This window comes from Vulpes lagopus, chromosome 17 (genome assembly GCF_018345385.1).
Source record: "Vulpes lagopus strain Blue_001 chromosome 17, ASM1834538v1, whole genome shotgun sequence".
Lineage (NCBI taxonomy): Eukaryota > Metazoa > Chordata > Mammalia > Carnivora > Canidae > Vulpes > Vulpes lagopus.
In genome coordinates this window covers 17,674,491-17,696,508 of record NC_054840.1, presented here as the reverse complement: position 1 = coordinate 17,696,508, position 22,018 = coordinate 17,674,491, and the positions used below count along the sequence as shown (strand labels likewise).

Here is a 22,018-nt window from a genome sequence, read left to right as displayed (position 1 = left end):
TTATTTAACAAGAAAATTCAGTGTGTATGTGTGCGTATGTGTTGGGGGGAGGGGGTTGGCAGTGTCTGGTGGCTCATGCTTTTCTTTCTCTTCTCTCCACAGTATCACACAATGTCAGTTCATCCTAAGGCTGGCTCTGGTCGTGGCTATGTGATAGCTCTCAGAGTGACAGAGGCCAAATGCGTCTTTATTCACATCCAGAGGCTTGCTTCTTCCCCAGCACTCCAAGCTAGAATCTTGAGCCTGCCCCTGATTGGAACAGCATACATCAAATCGCTAATTAATAACTGTGGCCAAGGACATAGTTATATCCATCGGTTTATACCATGTCTGGAACTGGGGATAGGGCTGTTTTATGAGAAGGATATGGATTATGTGGAGGATAGGTAGATATTAGTAGGAAAACTGGGGAAATGGACAAATGAATACTGAATGTTCACTACATGGACATCTGGTCTGAAAGACAATAGCAAACCCAGGGCTATAGTTAATTACTGAAAATCCTTGTTGGTATGACTAATAAGAAAATAGTTTCTGGATTTCAAACTAACAACAGCAACAACAACAAAATTCCAAGGCCAGTATGTTTCTTTTATTATTTTGTGTTTGACTTAAGATGGTTGAATGATTTCATTTTCAGTTATAAGCATTACATTAATTCCCATGCAAAAACCCAAGACCGCATATGCCTGATTTCAATTGGCCAAAATCCAACCTGTGAGTCTGGACATTCGAGATCAAATCCAAATGTTGCTTGACCTTCCCAATAGTAGACATCATGATCATCATTTGAGATATCAGCAGGGCCCCTGACCTTTCAAACACCACAGTCTGCCATGAGTCCATACCAAAACAAGGAGCCAGTGCCTTGCAACACCTAAACCTGGCAAGTGATTTCATTCATGAAGATAAGACACCTCCACACAAAGCTACCACCCACAGATATGTCCTCGTTCCTGCTCTATAGAAAAACCTCCTTTTGAACAGGCATGGTATCTTCTATTTGGGGATTATGAATTCTTTCTGCCGGTTTTCCCCACAACTCCCAGTAGAAGCAGAGATTTTACCAAAAAAGCTCACCTTTATAACCCCCAAAAGCAGTAGATACAAAGACACCTACTCTATCTCTATATTTTCTCCACCTTCAGATGGTCACTTAGCAGGTGTAAAGCTTCACAAACTTCTCTCAGTAAGACAGGAACCAGGAGTATCAAAGAGGGCAAAACAGGACACCACATTTAAAGGAGAACGAAACAAATGCAAAGAATCATTCTATTGATTGAGAGAAATGGGCTAAATAAAAAAATGATAGCATTTCAACAGTGGATGTCAATTTATATTGAAACACGCACACTGGAACTCTGACAATGGCCAAGATTTCATTAGTGCAAATAACAATTATAATGGTATGTTCTTTAATAGGATTTAAATAAGGCTTCAAATAATTACACACGCTAAAACTACCATTTGGAAACCTTAATTCTGTTTGGAAGGTTGTCAAACACAGCCTCCAAACCATCCAAAGTTCTGATCTGAGGACAATTACATTCAATGAAGTTGCTCCAAAACACAACTGGTAGCAGTATCACTTTCAAAGTCTACATTGTTTGGTGGAAAGAGGGAAACTACTCCGGTCACTGGTCAAAAGAAAGAAATCCAGCTACCATACCAGGTAGTTCCCAGGTTCAGACAATTCTCAAATATTTGTAGTGATGAAAGCTCATTTAAAAAAAAAAAAAAAAAAGAATCCTGAAGTGTCAGAAAGAGATCTGTTGCCCCATCCTCATGAACAAATTTGCACAAAGCATGAAATAGTAAAAAGCAAGAGAATTCATGAGCATTTTCATCTATGTATGGCTCGAGTTCTCCTTAAAAAAAAAAAAAAAAAACCAAAACAATGCGACAATAACTACAAAAAGTAAACAACAAAATCAGAGGCAGAATATGAAATAGTAATATACTGTTTCAGAGCCTGCACCGTCCTGCAGAACCAGGAAACTTAATATGTGTTCTTAACAGATCCAATCTAGGCTGGATGTGTAAAAAACGGAAAGTCAGCATCACAAAGCACACTACACATCAGGAGAGTTTTAGAACCAGGAAAAAGGAAACAAACAAAAAAAGGCAGCAAGATGCTCAGAAAAATTTGTCATCGATCCTGAAATGGGGCCGTGTGACATCGTCAGGGTTAATAAAGACCGAGATGGACTTCCCCGGGTTCTCAGTCACTAGCTGTTGCAGTTTTTTGGCCAAGCGGTCATCGGGCTGGTTGGGGTCCCCTCCGTCGGACTGCGGGGAGGGGATGCTGGTGGTGCTCCCTCGCCTCTGGAGCTCCAGCGTCAGCCGGTTGGCCGCCTTGACGTGCTCGATGGCGGTGCGCAAGTGCTCGGCGGGGTCCGAGCGCACGGAGGAGAGCTTCCGCGCATGAAGCATGACCGTCTCCTCTGACAGATGCTCCAGCATGTTGCACTGAGGGATGAAATAGTTGGGGCACATCTTGTTGACCAGACAGTGCTGTAGGTCATCAATGAGGCCCAGCAGAAAGTGGGCTGCATAGTCTTCTTGGGCCAAGTAGTTGGCAGGAAGTCTGTCGCAGGCCCAGAGCATCATGCTCCGCAGGTGATAGGGGCTGATAGCCTTGGGCCGGGACAGGAGTTTAATGATAATGGCTTTGCAGGCCTGATAAGCCTGCATGAGGCTACTAGAGATGCACTTCTTCAGCTGCACCTCGCTCCTGGCAAAGGACAGCCGCCATTCATTGTCCTTCTTACCCTTGTAGGAGCAAGCAGGCACCAAGTAAAACCCACTGATGACCTCTTCCTCGGTGATCTTCCCATCCCAAAAGTGGTTCTCCATGAGCCAGCTCTGGGCCACCGCAGGCCAGCCTTTGAAAGATACCACGGGCACAATATCATACAACATGCGACTGCTCCCCACACCCAGGATGATGGAGATGATGGTCCCGTTCTTTTCCACCTTTTCCACCTTTGGCATCCCTCGCTGGGGTTTCTTCTGGATCTCTGACAGGACAATGCTGATGGAGTCATAGAACCAGTCGGCCACTTTGGTTGGGGAGAAGAAGTAGTTGGTGGCACCATTGATGTGATCCACGATGGTGCAGCAGTCTTTCCACTTACTGATTGTCCCCTCATCGAAGAGCCGCAGGCTCAGCCAAGAGTGGCACAAGGCTGAGTGGCGCATATCGAGGGTCACGGGCTGATTACGGTCGTGCAGCTTAAGGGCTGGCACCAGCAGAGTGAAGTCCATATCATAGTCTGTGCCCCGGGCATAGACATTAAGCTCATCTAAGTCCAGGTCCACCACGCCTTCCCGGACTCCGCCAGAGAGCAACAGGTACTCATTGGCCACTGGAAGTTTTTGGTCCAGCTTTTGCACCATTCCTAGAAACAGAAAGAGAACACACTGTTACAGGAGACACAGACACCAGAGTCTTTTGCATCAATAGAGAATGCGCCGAGTTTCCAAGACCCACTTCTCATTACAGGGACCAAATCAGATCTCAGGCTGCTGCATGCACCCAGCCAGCAGTACTTTGTTCTTTCTCATCCTTTAACCAAGTGGGAGAATCACGACAGATTTTCTCGTACAGCAAGGATGGTATCTTTTTCAATCATAAACTGGGGTTCTTCTTCCCCAGTCACCACGTTGGCTAGTGGCACTGCCATCCACTAGGTCATCTCATAAGGTCAGACGTCTCAGTAAGCTTCAAGTCTTTATTGGTCTTCTACTGCTAAGTTTTATCTATATAACTTCTGCAACATTTCTCACTGCTTCCCTGTTCTCCATCTCTGCTGCCCTCAAATAAAGCCAGGCTCTTTTTTATCTCTTGCCAAACCAGCTCCCCTTCCTTAGGCTCTTCCTGCTTAAGCCTTTCTCTATACTAGCAACCCTCACTGTGGGCTGTGGACACTGAATTTGGGACACTTACAGGGGGTGGTGAGGTCACAACCCTTCCATAATAACACTAACACATCATTTGCCTTGTTCACTGTGTTGACACTTGAACTGACCCTTGATGGGACGGAAGCAAATGGCAGGTCAAACTGCTAGGCATTCGTGAAGACAGTGGCACCAAACTACACTGGCAGTCATTGAACTCTGTTGCTAACTTGTACTAGCATTAAAAAAAAAAAAAAATCAGGGGCGCCTAGGTGGCTCAGTGGTTGAGCGTCTGCCATTGGCTCAGGTCGTGATTCCAGGATCCTGGGATCAAGTCCCACATCAGGCTCCCCACAGGGGGCCTGCTTTTCCCTCTGTGTCTCTACCTCTCTCTGTGTATCTCTCATGAATAAATAAATAAGATCTTTAAAAAAAAATCAGTTGCACTGAAGAAAATCCCTAATGGAAAAGAAAAATGAGTTAATTTTATTAAATCCCAACTCTGCAGCCACTTCTCTAATGTTTTGTGTGACAAAACGGCAAGTAACCATAAAGCACTTCTGCCTCGTACTGAAGTACAAAAGCTTCTTCAGGAAAAGCACCTGTGTTGGAGCTGTGGGCTAAGTTAGCTGCTTTGCCCATGGAAGACCATTTTTACTTTAAGGAACAACTGATCAACTATGGACATTCAGACTTGGGTATCTGGTAGACATTTTCATTAAAAAATGAACAAAGTTAGCCTGTCTTCGCAAAAACAAATAAAATATTGCAGGATAGAGAAAACGAGCTCCTCCCCCCCCCCCAAAAAAAGTGCTAAATTTTAGAAAACTCATCTCTTGCATCATGAGCTTAATATCTTCCCAAATGATATACTTTTCTGGTAAAACTGGCGGTGACATATAAAAATGTGATTTTTGGATGCTAAATGAGCTCCTTAAGAGTGAGGACCATGCCTCAAATCTATTAGGCAGGCATTGGGCTCTGCACCCAGTGGACATACAACTGAAGCTATGACTGAATGGCAAAGGAACAAACAGACGGAATTAATGGGAATTCACCATGAAGAGCTTAAATAATTATAGACTAAATGCAAATGACTGCTCCGTCTGCAAACAAATATACCCTCCCTGCCAGCATCATTCTCTGTGACTTATTTAACCTTTTCTCCAAAGATCGCAAGGAACTATCACAAACTACAATTCCCTTACTTGCTGCAATTACTTTTAATCAATATAGTTTATTATTCACAAGAAACAACACTGCTGCAAATAAATATGCCTTGTGAATGTGTTTATGTTACCATTTTATTTCAGAATTTAATTCTCAAAAATGAAATAAAAATGTGCTCTTTTCGTTCTTTCAAATCCTATTTTCCAAACCGTATTAACCATGACAATCTCTTTTCAGTACCACTCCCTTATAGACACAGGAATACAGCAAGCTATCACATTGAAGGCAATTAGAAAGTTATCCAACTTTCAAGAATCCACAATTAGAAAGAGAATCCATCCAGTGTACCTGACTTCTGAGGCTGCTTCTCATACTCCTTGCACTGTGCCACCCAGACCTCTTGTCTCAGTTCCTGGGACTGCCGTCAGTGCAATCCCATAAGGACTGCCTGCAAAGAGCCAGCTCAACCCAAGTCGTGTCCTGTGTTTGGGGTGAGGGTGGGGGGTACACATCAAAGTGAGAATGCCCTGGTTCAGGATACTCTGAAGAATTATTCAAATCCAGAGTTCTCAGTGGGGGGGTTGGCTAAGGCTGACAGCGTGGCCTACAAAGAAACCAGACTTCTTCCTCAGCCTGATCCTGCCTTGGGTCTCTACCTTCCACGGGGGCTGATCACAGGGGGGCTTCTTAATAAGTATGCTAAGGTCACCTGGCTGGCTGGCTGGTTCAGGCAGTTGAGTGTCCAACTCTTGATCTCAGCTCAGGTCATGGTCTCATGAGTTGTAGGATCAAGTCTGGGCTCTGCCCTCTGTGGGGAGTCTGTTTGAGATTCTCTCTCCCTCTTCCCCTCCCCTGGCTCACACATGTGTGCACTCTCTCAAATAAATAAATATCCTAACTCCATTTGAAGGGCTGCTTCATAAGGCATTACATTCTTTTTTTTTTAACTTTATTTTTCTTACATTACTTTTTCTTTTTTTTTAAGATTTTATTTATTTATTCATAACAGAGACAGAGAGAGAGAGAGGCAGAGACACAGGCAGAGGGAGAAGCAGTCTCCATGCAGGGAGCCCGATGTGGGACTCAATCCCAGGTCTCCAGGATCACACCCCAAGCTGAAGGCGGCACTAAACTGCTGGGCCACTGGGGCTGCCCGAGGCATTACATTCTAACAAAGCAAAAACAGACTTCACTAAAGTCAGCATGGAAAATCTATCTTCCTTTTAAAAGTGGTTTTCAAAAACCGAATTTAGTAATAACCAAAGATTGAACGTTATCAAACACCAAAAACAAAGATGCATTTCTCAACTGTCATGTTTCAGTTTTAACCTCATCTTTATAATATAACAAATATTACCACTCCAAGTCACTCCAAGTCTTAGCTATAAACAGGTAAGATTTGCTTCTCAGAATCCAGGGTGGGTTGGGAAAATCATTTTTGCTGCATTATAGGCTCACGGGTAGGTAATTACTTTCAAAGAGATATATCTGATCATGAAATAATTGGTCATTAGTTCAAATGTTTTTAAATCCTAACATTTGGAGTGTCACATATACACACAGAGAACATATTGAAATGTATTATGATTAATTAATAAGATCTGAATAGATTAGAAGTGGTGGTATAATTTGGATACCATATCACTGTTCCCTCTTAGGCATACATGACTCAAAACTCCAGACATTCTTTTCTGTCCTAGACAGGATCAAACTGGCTCTGAGCATACTAGCAAGGACCTGTCTAGACAACAAGAATAAGATGTGCATCAACAGGCTGGGTATACTGTGTTTACAAACATGCCACTGACTTTGCCTTGGACTGTCCATTTTTGTTTGCACAGTCACAGGTTAAGAAAAAGCTAAAACTCCCTTCTGCCCTCTACTGGATTAAAGAAGTTTTAACATGTTTTCACTTGTTAGATACACTAGAACATTCCTGCCAGTAATAAAATATTCTTTCTCAAAAAAAAAAAAAAAAAAATATATATATATATATATATTCTTTTTCCTCCCAAATGAGGCTGTGGACCCAGTTTAAATGTTGCCCCTCTTTTCAGGAGTCATAAAAATATTTGGCTAAATTCTGTTATCAGGAGTTAGGTTAATTTTGGACTCTTATTCCTTTCAAGGGCAGAGAGAACCTTTAGCAGCAGAGAAAATCTTGCGGAAGCTCATTTGCTAAGCTCCTAAAAGTCAGAAAGTCCCCAAGGCCACATATTTCTGGAAGCTAATCCCCTGTGACACCCACATTTACATTTAGCCTGCCTGAGCCCATTAGTCTGCAGTTTTACCAATGATTTGGTAACACAAACTGGAGCCTGCCCCAGCATTCTACTCAAATGCCCTCCTGGAAAACTTTCCTGGGCTAAGTTTAAATGAAAATGAGCTGACATCAGCTATCGTGGCAGATGGGTTGCCATGCAACTAAAACACATCCAGGGGCTGGAGGGAAGAAGGCTGAGGAGAGAAAAAAAAAATCAACCATCCACTTCGGCCAGGGGTACCAGTTCCAACAAGTGCCATCTCTGAACTGATCCAAGGATTTCTGTGTAATTACAGGGGGGTGAGATCAAGTGACTGGCTGTTTAGCTATCAGCAAATTATCCAAAACTAAGAGTGAGAACAAAAGGAAAAATCTCACACAACAATGAGCTGGTTAGGAGAAAAGGCTTATTCCCCTGGGCGGGTCTCTTCTTTTTCAAGGAAGCATGGGCATTTGTTAACTGCCTCCCAGCCTCATGTCCTGGAATTAATTGATTCCTTGGTTTTGCTTTATTTTGTAGTTTCTACTTAAGAAGACCTTAATATTACTGATAAAGCCAGTAATGAAAGAGTTAATAGGGCAGCTACACCAGGCTGCAAATCTTTATCCCAAATCTGCTGGTTCTCAGGAATGCTGTCTGCCACCATGTTTCTGTAGCATAATATTCTTGCCTGACATCGTGATAACCAAGTGTTGATTTCTTTGTTTTGCAGACTCGATATTTCATCAGAAAAGCCAGGCAAACTAGTCAGGACCCCTGGCCTCCTCTTTGAGCACAAAGAAATGAAGTTAACACTCCCCTGCTCAGTCACTGCCTCCGTCAGATTCTGAGCCACTGAGCACCTTAGCTTTTCTCCCCATTATCCAGACCCTTTTCCACTTGCCTTTAGAAATCCTGGACTCTCCCCTGCTGGGGAGGCAGATTTAAAATTAAGGCTTGCCCTCCCACCTCTCCAAGAAGAAACCCTTTCCTCACTGCACACTCCATGTCCCAGCGATTGGTTTTGTTGTGCAAGGGACAGAGAGGCCTGGGTTCTGTTTACACTGGGACCCTGAGTTTAAGGAATGACTTCAATGTCATCCACTTAGTCCTTTGCTCATTATCTTTACAATATCAAGTGAAAAATGGAACTCTGTCCCTGACACTCTCATATTCTAGTGAATAAAACTTTATCACATTCCACTGAATTCAAGTTACAAGCTGCCATCACTCAAGCACATAATGCCAGGTTGTTAACACCAGAGCACTTGAACCAGGTATGGTGTCTAGCCTCAGAGCTTCACTCCAGCAGATAGGTGGGGACTCGGGAGGGTAATTTAACAAATACTAAGCAGATAAGGGAAATTGGTACTTGGGCAGATTCCATAAAACAAAACAAAACAAAGCTGTTACCTATGTTGAGGGGACAAAGATATGTCAGAGAGGTAAAATGTCTATGTCTTATTATTCAAGCTACAGAATCAGATAAATTGTCTCTATGTCTTTGACTGTGTATATAAAGATTTCTATACAGATTAAAAGAGACCTGAGTATCTTGGCAATATTCGTTTCGTTACAAAATGTTATCTTTTCCACCCAAACTCATGTGGCACACAAAGAACAGTGCCTTATAGCAGTGATGCTCGATAGCAGGAAGGGTACAGAACGGAACGATGTTGACAAAGCGCTTCTGTGATTCTGATACATCTCCTTGGGGAACAGTCTTTTGGTTGTTAATAAATAATATAAAACCTTCCTATAAAAAGTTGATTTATACTTCAAAGAAATAAATATTTTTGTCAAGCTTATCCACATTCTGAAAAGTAGGCATGGCTACCTTCTCCTAAAAAAGGATCTATGGAATTTTTTAATGACTCCAATTTAGGGAAGATTTTAGTATTTTTCTCATTTGTGTCCAGAAATCATATATGTGGCATCCCTCACCTTGCAGGAGAAAAAAACAGGTTCAGAAAGGAGAAATAACTCATTCAAGGTCACACGGCCCTACTGACAGATTAACGGCACTGTCTTATTCCTATAATTGTTGCACAGGTCAGAATGGCGTATACCTACTGCTTCCCTCATGACAACAGCTGAACTTGACATAAATGCAGAACGGGTTCCAAAGGGAAGCAGCAGGGGTCTCAAGGCAAAGTGTCAACTTTGTGCTTTCATTGGCAAAAGTTGTGCTGTGACCTTGGAGAAGCAGCAGAACATGTCTGAGCACCCACATTTATCATGGGAAAGAACAGATCTTATCTGTCTTGCAAGAAGCTATTAGTATTCCAAAATAAATTGACTATAAGACACAGGAAATAGAAAAGGAAGAGACCAATGGAACGTTTCAGTATTTTCAATAATCTGCTGAGTGATCATGAATATTAACAGTTACAGCAATATATTCTTAAGGCAAAGAGCCTGTTTTATTTGGCATAATTCTGAGACAACTGCACGTAATCTTATTTAAATCTTTTAGAAAAGTGATTAATTCATGTATGGTAATGACTTTTTAAAATTATTTATTTATTTGAGAGAGGGAGAGCAGAGTGAGAGAGAGCGGGCGCACAAGCAGGGAGAAGGGCAAAAGGGGGAAGGCCAACCAGACTCCTTGCTGAGCAGGGAGCCTGATGCAGAGGCTCCATCCCAGGACCCCCGGGATCATGACCCAGACTGCAGGCAGGCACTTACCTGGCTGAGCCAGCCAGGTGCCCCTGGTAATGAATGACCCATTGACCAAATACACATAGTCATAGGACTGATTCAAAAGATGATGCTTCAAAGGAGTCTCCCTTGCTTGATCTTTCCTTGTTTTGATACAGATATGTGCACAAGAGCATTGGAGGAAGGCAGGCTTGGGTTTAAATCTGGGTCTGTCATTAAATAAACCAGATAAATTATTTAACCTTTTTGAGCTTCCCGTTCTTCATATGTTTAAAACCAACCAACCAATCAACCATAAAACCACCCTTTTGGAGTTGATATGAACTATCTGAGCACATAGATATTTCACTCTTTCCCCCTATGTTCTTCCCTTTCTCCACCACCTATAAAACTGGAATAGCAGACAACACCTATTCCACAGAGTTATTCTGAAGATTTAACTAAAGCTGTCTGAAGTCTCTAGCACATGCAAGGTGTACAAAACATGTCAGAGGAAGGGAGATGAATGGAGCATTCTCTCCCGTCACTGCACTCAGACTGCTGCTAGCCTACAAATGCCTCCTCTGATGAATGTCCCTGTGTGGCACGGCACAGGGCTTGGCAAGAAGAGGGCAGGCTGGATTCCCACCTGTTCTTGTTCCTTCTGAACAAGTGCCCTGCAGAATAAATAACCTACACACCTCCACAGTGGGCCTTGATCTGATTTTTTACATTAGCACTTTCTACGCCTATTGAACAGTGGGCTCTACTCGTGGCTTATTTTCCTTCCTAAATAGGATAAGCAATATAAAGCATTGGATATAGTAATTGGCAAAGAAGCTCAGAAAATGGAAGCTATTGTCACAGTCAACAGTCCATAAGCTCCTGTAGTCGGGTTTTACTACTGCAGTGGCTAAAACAGATATTGGGATCAGAAGGCAACTGATTGTTGAATGTACCGATTATTTCAGTCAACTCCAATACACCAATAACAATATCTAGGGGATCATGGAATTTGCTATACAATATACCATGAAATCCTGTCAGCACATATCTATAAGATCATGTGGTAATAATTCAAAAGTTAGAGTGAAATAAAGTGCCTAATTTTTCATTGTTTTCTTTTTAAAAATTTAAGTTCTAAAAATTGGTGGGCTTTGGCAAAGTCTACTAAGCTATTTTGAACACAATGACCATGAGTTAGGCCTGGATTCAAGTCCAATTCACCCAAGACCAACATAATTACATAATTAATCAGTCTTGGCCTCAACTGGGGAATGAAGTTGGAGAATGACAACTTCTCACCTTCCCCAAATTTTGGTGGGTGGTCACAGGAATAAAACAAAATGCACACCAGATTACTTGGCATGCCAATAAAGAGAGGGTTCTGAGCACATGCGCATAACACGTTATCAATATTTTACCCATCTCATAAGTCTTGCCCCCCCCCTTTTATTTTTAGCTCTTAGGATGGTTTAAAAACTCATGGTTTCTGCCAATCAGAACTTAATGGCAAAACTCAAAGGGGTATCTAATTAGTCCCACTATCAGCTTCCTACAGCAAAAACAGGGGCATGAAAGCTACATATTGTCAATTTACAAGAGTGTTCACTTTAGAAGGCTCATTCTTGGGATGCCTGGGTGGCTCAGCAGTTGAGCCTTTGGCTCAGGTCATGATCCCAGATCCAGGGATCGAGTCCCGTATCAGGCTACCCGCAGGGAGCCTGCTTCTCCCCCTGCCTATGTCTCTGCCTCTCTCTGTATGTCTCTCATTAATAAATAAATAAAATCTTTAAAAAAAAAAAAAAAGGTCATTCTTCAAAGGTAAAAACAACAGCAACCTGAAAGCAAGTGTAATGCCAATATGGTATTAAATGGCTATCTAAGACACAAAAATGTATCAGTGATGACCAGATCACCTTTCTCTTGCTCTGCAGAAGCAGCAATATGCTTGTGATAGAGATGTTCAGAATCAATTCAGCAACAGGGTGGCTCAGCAGTTGAGCATCTGCTTTTGGCCCAAGGTGTGATCCCAGAGTCCCGGGATCGAGTTCCACATCGGGCTCCCTGAGAGAAGCCTGCTTCTCCTTCTATGTCTCTGCCTCTCTCCGTGTGTCTTTCATGAATAAATAAATAAAATCTTAAAAAAAAAAAAGAATCAATTCAGCTGTACCCCCCTCACCTCTGCCTGTGACCCCCAATGGGTGTGGTTTGCATTCCTTTCCCATTTGAGGATGTCTATGCTATGCAAACTACTTAATTTCTCTGAAACTGGAAAGCTGGGTTGGATTACGGGACGGGGGTGCATACATTTTAGAAGAGAAACAATGAAATAAGCCATGGTCAGGAATTGGCAGAAATGGAGATGGGGTTCAAAACTGAGGTTTAATTTATTCATGCAAGCAACACATGGCCTTAGTGTCTCCTCTGAGCCAGTACTATACTAGATGATACAAAGGTGAAGAGAAACACACAGCCTCCACCGCATCATGCTCATCATGTAGTGACAAAGCCGGATATAATGGTATCAGTCAGGAGAGATGCAGTTATGCTGAATAAGAAAGCTAAAGCCTCAGTGACATAAAATAACAAGTCTTTGATTTTTCATTCAGACTTTGTGACCATCAGTAGGGGTTGGCTGGGGGCTCTTCTTTTCTTAATCTAGGACACAGGTGGATAGAAAACCCTTATCTGGAACTTCATGATTACTCTATTGGAGGAAAAGAAAGCCCTAGAGAATCTCCTCTCAGCAGGTAAGTGCTCTGGCCTGGAGAGGACAGATATCATCTTCATTCATAAATCACTGGTCAAAACTAGTCACGTGGTCTTACCTAATCCCAGGGAAGAAAGCACAATTCTACTTCTGGCTGGGAAGGCAGAGAGCCAGAAATATTTGATAAGCAGCATGAACAGTTCTCACACTGATCAGATAATCATACACTAATGAACAAATAATTATAAACTGAGGTAATAACATTCAAGGAAATGAATAAAGGTCCTCGTGAAAACAGAGAAGAGGAAGAGGAGTGTGTATCATTCAGTCTGAAGGACAGAAAATTCAAGAAGGCCATGAGTTCCACCTTCAAATATTTGATGAGTCACCCTGGTAAAGAAATGGACTTTACCTACAGAGCGCCAGTAAGTAGAAGACATAAAGATGGAAGACACAGAAGACATATTCCATCTCATGTGTCAGGGAAAGACCTGTCCCATCAAGTAGAATTTTCTGACCATCCTGCCAGTGGAGAGAGGGCATTTCCTGTTCCAAGAGATGATCAATCAGAATCTTAGTGGGTGGAGAGGAGACTAATAATACAAACATGAGATAGTGTCCGAGTATAGATGTGTTCCAGAAAGCTACTACTGAAGACAGACAACTGTAACACAGACCCCTAAAGCCACCGATGGCATCGCATGGGGCCCCCAGAAACAGTGGTAGTAAGAAATTCAAGGGTGCGTAAGGCTGGATGCCGCTCTTTTCTCTCACAGTTTACTCATCTGCATTTTTAATGGGCAGCCCAGCTGTGGTCACATCATCTAACTCTGCCAGTGTTCAAAGGAGAGAGCACAGTACGAGCAGTAACACAGAATAGCAAAAGAAGGACTGACTTTATGGAGCACATCTTCAACGTATTCACATCTCATGTCAAAGGCTCTCTGAGAAGGGCACAAACCCTTACTGGCTCTACTACATATTAAGACACAGGCAGGATGTTTGACCGGTTATCTTATCCAATGCTCTTGGGACTTTCAAGTACATAATATTGTCCCCATTTTACAGATGTGGAAATCGGGATAAATAAGAATCAAATAAATTGTTCATGGTCACGCTTGCTGAGCTGAGATCCAAATTCAAGTCGATTTTATACTCTTCACTATCTCATGCTCCCTTCCAGCATGAAGGATGCTCTTCTGGGAGAACAATTTAGTATCTTCAAGCCATTAAAATCACCACATACAACACTATAGGAAATAGTGGAAGCTTACTTCTCTATCTAAAAATAAAATAGATTCTATTTTGGAACGAAATGATTTCTAAAGCAGATGAATAGCTGATTTTAGCCATCCCTGAGGAATGAAGTATATGAGCAAAATGGGTCATGGATCATAGGAAAGGAATGAGTATAAAAGACTAAAAATTTAAAAAAAAAAAAGATACCTGGTGCTGTGACACTTAGCTCTATGTGCATGCACTTGTGTTCCACACTTAACTCTTAGACAATTTTCAGAGAGCATCCACAAGTGTTTTAATTGTGGGATTCTCAAAGTGTTGGAATTCTTTCAGGACCCCCAGACAAACCCTGAGAACATTCCCATCTATTTAGAGGCAGAGTCTAATTTACGCATTTTCATCTAACAGCGAAGAAGCCTTCATTTTAAAGTAAGATCCCCTAAATTTTTATGACTAGGATGGGGAGACAGATTGATGGTGGCTGAGAACGTCATTACCAAAGGAAATCATAACCACAAAGCCATAAACTCTGAGTTCTGAAGCAGGAAAATCCTCTTCCTCTGTGGACACAGTATCTACCATAATCACATCTCTTATCTGTGTAAAACAAAGCTCAGATGCACTGAGAGCCATGGAGAAAGAAACATGAAGAATTTTGTGCCTTTTCTAAACCCCAACCCCCCCAAAAACAAAAATGAAAACCAACTGGTATTCATGAGCCTGTATGAAGAAATGTCCCGCTTATGACCCAGCAGCCTAAGGAAACAGGACAGTGTTGATTAAAACTGGGCTTTACGGTTGTGGTCTACACGACACACTTAGAGTTGCTAAAAATTACCTCAAGAAGATCCCAATGTATATAAAGAATCCTCCTCTAGAGGATTTTAAAATTGTCACTGGCCAGCAATGACCAGTGTCTTAAAATTAGTTTACTTTAGAAAATTTCAAACATATACAATAGTAGATAGTAGAGATAATAAAATAATAAATCACCACCTAGCTATCTCCCAACTTTAACAATTACTGTTGCCATTCTTGTTTCATATATGCATGCTTTTTTTTTTTTCTGTGACCTTTTAAACTCAATCCCAGGCATCATACAATTTCAGCCATAAATACTTCAAGGTCTTTAACTGCCAAAGACCTTTTGAAAACTGCAACCATTGTTCCCATATCTAAAGAAAATGAATAATAATTATTATTATTATTGCTTCACTTTATTTTACCTTTGTCTAGTATGTGTGACTATATGAGTATGTGGTGTGTGTGCCTGGCTCTTGCAGCCATGGTAGGTGGTTTCCAGCAAGTTGGCAGCTTCCCTCAAGGCCAGTGGTTCTGCTCCTTTACCTGAGGGCCATCTCTGCTTTGCACTGCCAGGAAGGATGTGGGATTCATGCACAAGAATGAACACCACAGAGTTGGGGCGGGGCGGGGGGGACACCCTCAACCAGTAGAGGCCAGGAGTTGGTGAACAAAGGTCCCAGCCAGGAAAAGCCCAGCTTCCAGGTTTATTGCAGGGGCCAATCTTTGGGATGGAGCTTTATTCAAGCGCAGCTGCCTTATTCAGATGTAAAAGGTCAAACCAAATTCAAAAACCAAAATAGCATTTTTCCTTTAGCCCCCGCCTGGAATTATTCTGCCTCTGTTCCCCTAAATTGTATGGAAAAATTTGCAAATGACATATTTAATCTCTGTGTTCAATGACCTTTGTCCATACTTGAGTGTAGCACTTAGGCCAATTACCAATTATTTGTTGGCCTGTCGGTGTCCCTCTGTCTGATGACCTGTGTATCTTCTAACCTAACGCAACAGAAATTCAACAGATGCCAGCTGAATGAGTAAATAGATGGTAGAGCCTACAGACAGAATTTATAAGACACTTCCAGGATGAAAAGTGCCAGGATGGTGTGCTCAGAGTGACAGAGTCAATTCGACATTGCCATTTCCAGACACACTGAAAGACTACAGAGCCACCGTATCTACAAGCAGAGGAATCCCATTACATCCACCGAAGAGATGGCAGGGGAAGCTAGAACTCTGTTAATGAGCTGACCATAAACTAACTCTATGGTATCTACACAAAAGCATCTCTTATTCTCTACGAATAATTTAAGGCTAGGCCATTCCAAAGCACTAATTTTTAGCCAACAATCATAGCCGGAAATTAGAAGAGGTACTATGTAATTACAGTGTGATCAAAGATGAAAGTCTAACACTTGTTTTTTAAAAATGATAATGGTGCATTTTTCCTTTGATGCAGAAGAGCTGACCCTATAAATAAACAGATGGTCTTACCAAGCAATTTCCAATAACTGCCAGGAGATGGCACCCACACCCTATTCATCCACCTAGCACTTCTAGCTGGGACCCATAGACTAAAAATTCTAAAATGAAAGCCTCAGGGAATCGGAGGCTTAGCAAGGGGGGTAAGATCTGTACAAGCAACTCCCCCACCTCTGGGGAGGGGTGGAGTGTAATTCAAGGTACCACCCAGGGGAACCATAACTTCTGGTGTCCAGGAAGAAATCTGTTGGTAATTCAAGAGCTCACAGGCTCCATCTAGGTTGAGCCAAGACTAAAAGATACTTTGGGCAGGCAATGTGATTGGCAATTGATTCTCAAAACATGCACTGGAGACCTTGCTGCAAGGCACAGCTTCATTGAATAAAGCTTCAGGTGGCAGGAATCAGGGGGTACAGAGAAAGCAGAGGGACTAGTCCCCAGTGTTATGAGGTTAAGGCACCACTCTTCCTGAAAATTGATTCTGACTACAAATTAGTAAGTACATTAAAATATTTTAGGAACCAAGGTGATTAATAAAAAGGAAATTGATTTTTTAACCTGGCTTCAATCGATAAAATCAAACCAAATACTGATTTACACTGTGTGCGTTGTATGAATGTATGTTTTGCAGTTCCCGGAGACTGGCCGCGGTCTTTTTCTCGTTTGTTCCCAGTAATCATTCTGGGAAGGGCACTAGAGTTCTCATTGCACAGACAAGGGAACTGAGGTCCTTGGCAGCTAAGTGGCCAATCTAATGGCACAAAGTATCTACATGGTTCTTCGGCCTAAATTAGATTAAAAACTAGTCTGACCACCCTCGATAATCTTAAAGAAAGGGGGGTCTTGTCATTTGGAAGGTTACTAATTGGTTTGTTGCAGGGTGGGCAGGAGGGTCAAGAAAAGGCTCAAAATGTAAAGCCTGCTCTGCGAGGGGCAATGTATACAGATGATAAACCTAGAGCTCTCGGGTATGCCTACGCTGGCTGGGTTATTTTTAAAAATATTTTATTTATTTATTTAAGAGAGAGAGAGAGAGTAAGAGACAGAACATGAGTGGGGAGGCTAATGCAGAGCTCGATCCCAGGACTCCGGGATCATGACCTGAGCAGAAGGCAGACACTTAACTGACTGAGCCACCCAGGCGCCCCCTGGCCGGATTATTGATGACACATGCCTGTTTTCTTTATCTACACCAGCAAAATAAACATATGTCATTCCTAGAAGATAACTTGTCTTTAAGTGTCAAGTTAATAGTTATTAACAATTTTCCATATGGCTCATTGCTGTAATGCTTAATATGTTAATAACGATGGCCCCTCGCCTATACCACCTTTATCTTCATTTAAACAAATCTTATTTCAAATACTAATACCCTCAAGTCAAGTTTCCAAACAACAAAGCAATAACGTCCTAAAGATCTGCTACTTAAAAAAAAAAAAATAATAACTCAGTTAATAAGTCTTAAAAAGTTTTCTCATTATATAAAACCAGAATGTTCCGCACCAAAGTTCGGATTAGTACAACTACACCCATACCTATAATTTAAGAAAGGATTAGGGGATCAAATAAGTATTTCCAAGCAAAACAGACATAGAATAAAAGTACTGACAGCGTGACAGACTAATAAAGAGCAGAATCCACTTCAGAGGCACAATTGTCTACCTGATAATTACTTTCAGTATCTGGGTAAAAACATACTTTATTGTTCGAGAGCTTGAAAATGTTCACATCAAAAGAAGCCAGACTTAAAAAACAACCAGTCAAAGCCCTGCGTGGAGGTTGAACTTTGCGGTTTAAAAGCCTGCGTAGATCATAAAAGAGGGTCAAATTGTTGCAGTGTTTTTAAATCCATGCCCACACAATAAAGAAGGGAAAGTCAAAGAGAAAGGCAGAAACTGAATCTCTTAATGATGAAGTGGGAAAGTGATATTTTGAGAGATGGCTTTTTTTCTTCTACTTGTCCTCCAACCATCAAAAAATGGAGCGACAGTCAGTGGCGTGGGGTTGAAAAGGGCAATTCAATATTCTAGCCAGGAATTGTGAACTAACACGGTGGCTATTAAAGGAGAAATAAGAGCGGTTTTTTTTTTTTTTTAATTTCATAGTGTTGAAGATTATTGTCTGAATCAGTTGCCATTTCAGTAACTCTTGGACTCCTGGGGATGAAGTTTAAGTTGTATGTGTGTACCCCACACAAAGAATGAACCGATCACCGAGGGCTGGAGCCAGAACTGACCTTCAAGGTCACATACTCCAGCTGTTACGGTACATATCAGGTTGCTGAAGCCCAAAAGGCAAAGATGACACAGCATACCACCTGGCACAGGTGCTAGGAATGAATTTAACATCCTGATCCTCAATCCAGGGTTCTCTCCATCCCTATGTGGGGCTCTAACCAGGAGTTTGTGGAAAATGCAGCTCCCCAGGCCCCACTCAGGACTGAAACATAATCTCCAAGGATAGGTAGGTGTTTTAAACCAGCAATGTTGAAATACTTTTAAAAATTGAGGCTGTCTGCTCCCTCCCTCAATTTCTAAGCAGACAGTTTAATTGCACGGACTCAAAAAAGGCAAAGCTGTCAAGTTAAGAGGAAGGGGTTCACTGTACCAGTAATTCTCTGAAATCTTTAAGGGCTGAGGTTACCTATTCTTATATCAAGAAAGATACAACCTTGATGAAACTTTTGGAAACATGACAGTATTTGAGATTCAGGAAAGACAGGACATCTCTCATTCTTCATGTCTGGGAATCCATGAACATCTGCAACCTCCCACTTGTTCATTTTGCTTTGAATGAAAAAGATCTGGTTTTTGCTAGATTTCTTCCAGTTTCTTTTCTCACACCCTCTATCTGTCTCCACCCATCAGACAGTGGCTGATTTCTGTCCTCTACTTCAATCTTAAACTTGGACAAAACAATTGTGTAATCAGCTGAGAATCCTTGAGGGCTCTTGGCGCACAGCACTCCTCACTTGGGAGCACATATGTGGGTCAGTGAGTATCAGCTATGAGGCTGACTTGGCAACCGAGCAATAAACCTGTGGTGATGGGCACAATTACAGCTCAGTCCCTGAAACCAAAGATTACACAGTTTGAATAGAAGTGTACCATTTCCAAAGCTATCAACTATGTCAGAGGCAAATTTAGACACAATGGATTAAATACAGACACTATACTCACAGTGTCCCTTATAAATATCTAGTTGGATTAGGATTTATAGTTAAGTGGGGAAAAGACTACATGACCAGAATTCTTTGAAGAGATGGCACTTGCTTGAGAATGGTCACTAAGACACTTGAACCCAAGTGCAATGTGAATTTGAGATCCAGAAACCCCATTTTTTAAAGCAGAAACCCCATTTTTAAGGTAGCGGCAAAAATGATCTTTGTGCACAGACCCGAGTCTTATCATGAGCCGAAGCTTTCAGATCAGAAATTCCAGAATTCCGTTTTAAACATGGGGAGGAGGTGGTTTGGAAAGAAGCCCTCCAGCAAAACCACAGAAAGTTTGCAGTGTTTCCACTAGAGGTCAGGCGTTCCTAATTTTCTTTTCTTTTTCTTCTTCTTCTTTTTTTTTTTTTTTTGCAGTTGTTGGACTGACTCCAACCAAACAAGTAAGAAGAAAAAGGCCTGAAGATTGGATATAATTTTTAATTCATACTTGATTTCACTGAGATGCTTTCAAAGTGAGTCATAAATGGATTTGGGTTTCAGAACAGTACTACTCACTGATGAATCCGAAATGCCCACGTGCTGTTTGCAGCAAGCCTGTTCAAATGGTGGCATATCACACATCCACTGACAAAATGCTCTGGTTTTGGGATGAAAAAGGCATATGGAAAGAAAAGTCGCCTAAGAGATAATGTGGATGACAGGACAGAGAGATTACAAATTTAGGATAAAGAAAAGCTTGAATATGGACACCTGCTTCATGATTTATTAGCTATGTGACACTTGGATAAGTCACTTGGCTTTCTGAAACTTTAGTTTCCTCATTTAAAAAAAATATGAGGATCCTAGCAGGTCTTTCACAAGGCTATTAGGAGGCTTGGTGGAGAAAAAATTTCATAAAGCTCCCAGTACCATTTCTAGAAACTTGCAGATTTGAGAAAATGTAATTTTCTCTTTAAAATATCATCTGTTCACACTTCTCTAGGTCAATGAAGAACAGTGGTCTTACCTTACTATTTGAGCATGTGCCTTTAAAAAAAAAAAAAAAAAGAAATGTAGCTGTATCTGTCTATGTATTTAGTCATCTCCCTCCCTCCTTATTCTTTTTTTTTTTTTTTAGTTTCCTATGCTTTGTTAAGCGTCAAGTAATGTGGGCTGAATGAATGAAAGCTCATAACAAACTCTGACAGCTTTGTAAGGAACAGAAAACACTTTAAATGAAAAGTTGCCACAATTGTACCTGATTGGTTGGATGACAGAGGAAGGGACCAGGGGTGGGTGGGTGGGAAGGAAATTGAAGAGAAAAAGACAGACGTGCTAATTTTATGGTCAGTTTTAGCTTCATACCATCTTTTCTGCTGACGACTTTGAGCAGAATATAGTGAAAACATGGATACAGAACTGCTTCTGTCTTGTTACCACAGAGGTTTTCTAACTGGCGTGGAGAATCATCTAGAGAAATTATTAAGACACAGATGGCTGGACCTTGGCCCCCCAGAGTTCCTACATCATTGCATCTGATGCAGGGCTCAAGAATTTGCATTCCTAGGAAGCTCCCAAGTGATTCTGATGCTGCTGACCCAGGACCACACTTTGAGAACCAGTGGTTTAGCACAGCCACAGAATTTACAATCCACTGTGGGAAGAAGGGACTCATGGTAAGAAATCTAGGCTCTAGCTCTGATCTTCCATTAATTCACCACATGCCGGGAAGGTCATTACCTGTCACACCTTCATTTGCTTACCTGTGAAGAGGAACAATGTCTATTTAACCAATGAAGTCAAAAGAGGGTCAAAAAAGAAACGGGTAAATTAAAACTCTGAAAAGTTAGGGACACCTGGGTGGCTCAGTGGTTGAGCTTCTGCCTTCGGCTCAGGGCGTGATCCTGGGTCCTGGGATCGAGTCCTGCATCAGATCAGGTCTGCTTCTCCCTCTGCCTGTGTCTCTCATGAATAAATACATAAACTCTTTTTAAAAATAAATAAATAAAACTTTGAAAAAAAATGCTATGGAAGAACAAAGTATCAACATCAACCATTCCAAACAGCATAGGATAGTTCATCTGTGCTGCCAACCTGCGAACATAGGAAAATGCCCAGATCTCTGGTCCAGGCTCTCTGTGCATGTCTGTGATGATGCTTCCCAAAGAGATTAGCATTTGAACTGGGCTCTGGTAAAGCAGACTGCCTTTTCCAGCGTGGGTGGACACAAACTAACAAACGTGGAGGAAGGAGGAATTTGCCCTTTTCTGCCTCACTGTTCAAGCTGAGGCATCTCATCTTTTCCCACCCTCGAACTGGGGAACTGGGATTTACATCACAGCCCCCCTACTCATTCTCAGGCCTCCGAGCAAATTGCAAATCACACCGCAAATCACAATCACTCTGGCTTGTAGGCGACAGGCAGTGGGACTTCTCAGCCTCCATAACCGCATGAGCCAATTCCTCATAATAAATCTCCTGTTCTATTCTATTGGTTCTGTTTCCCTGGAAAATGCTAATACACAGCCACTTAAGAGGTTTTCTAAAAATTAGTAAGTAGCAAGTCCTAGGTTCTATTCTGGCCTCAGTTTCTGACCTACTCTGGATACACATTTGACCTTTCTGGGCCACAGTTTTCTATCCAGCAAAGGATTTAAAGATGATCTCTGAGGTCTTTCA

At 41.8% G+C, this 22,018-nt stretch overlaps 1 protein-coding gene across 1 annotated transcript in view; it reads right to left on the bottom strand.

Annotated features, from left to right (window-relative positions):
• Nucleotides 1–570: 570 nt before the first annotated feature.
• MB21D2 (Mab-21 domain containing 2) overlaps nt 571–22,018 on the bottom strand; it is a 108,896-nt gene continuing 87,448 nt past the window's right edge. Inside the window, exon 2 of the mRNA XM_041731760.1 lies at nt 571–3,401. Coding sequence (XP_041587694.1) covers nt 2,137–3,401 — 1,265 coding nt within the window. The 3' untranslated portion in view covers nt 571–2,136. The remainder of the gene's footprint in view (nt 3,402–22,018) is intronic.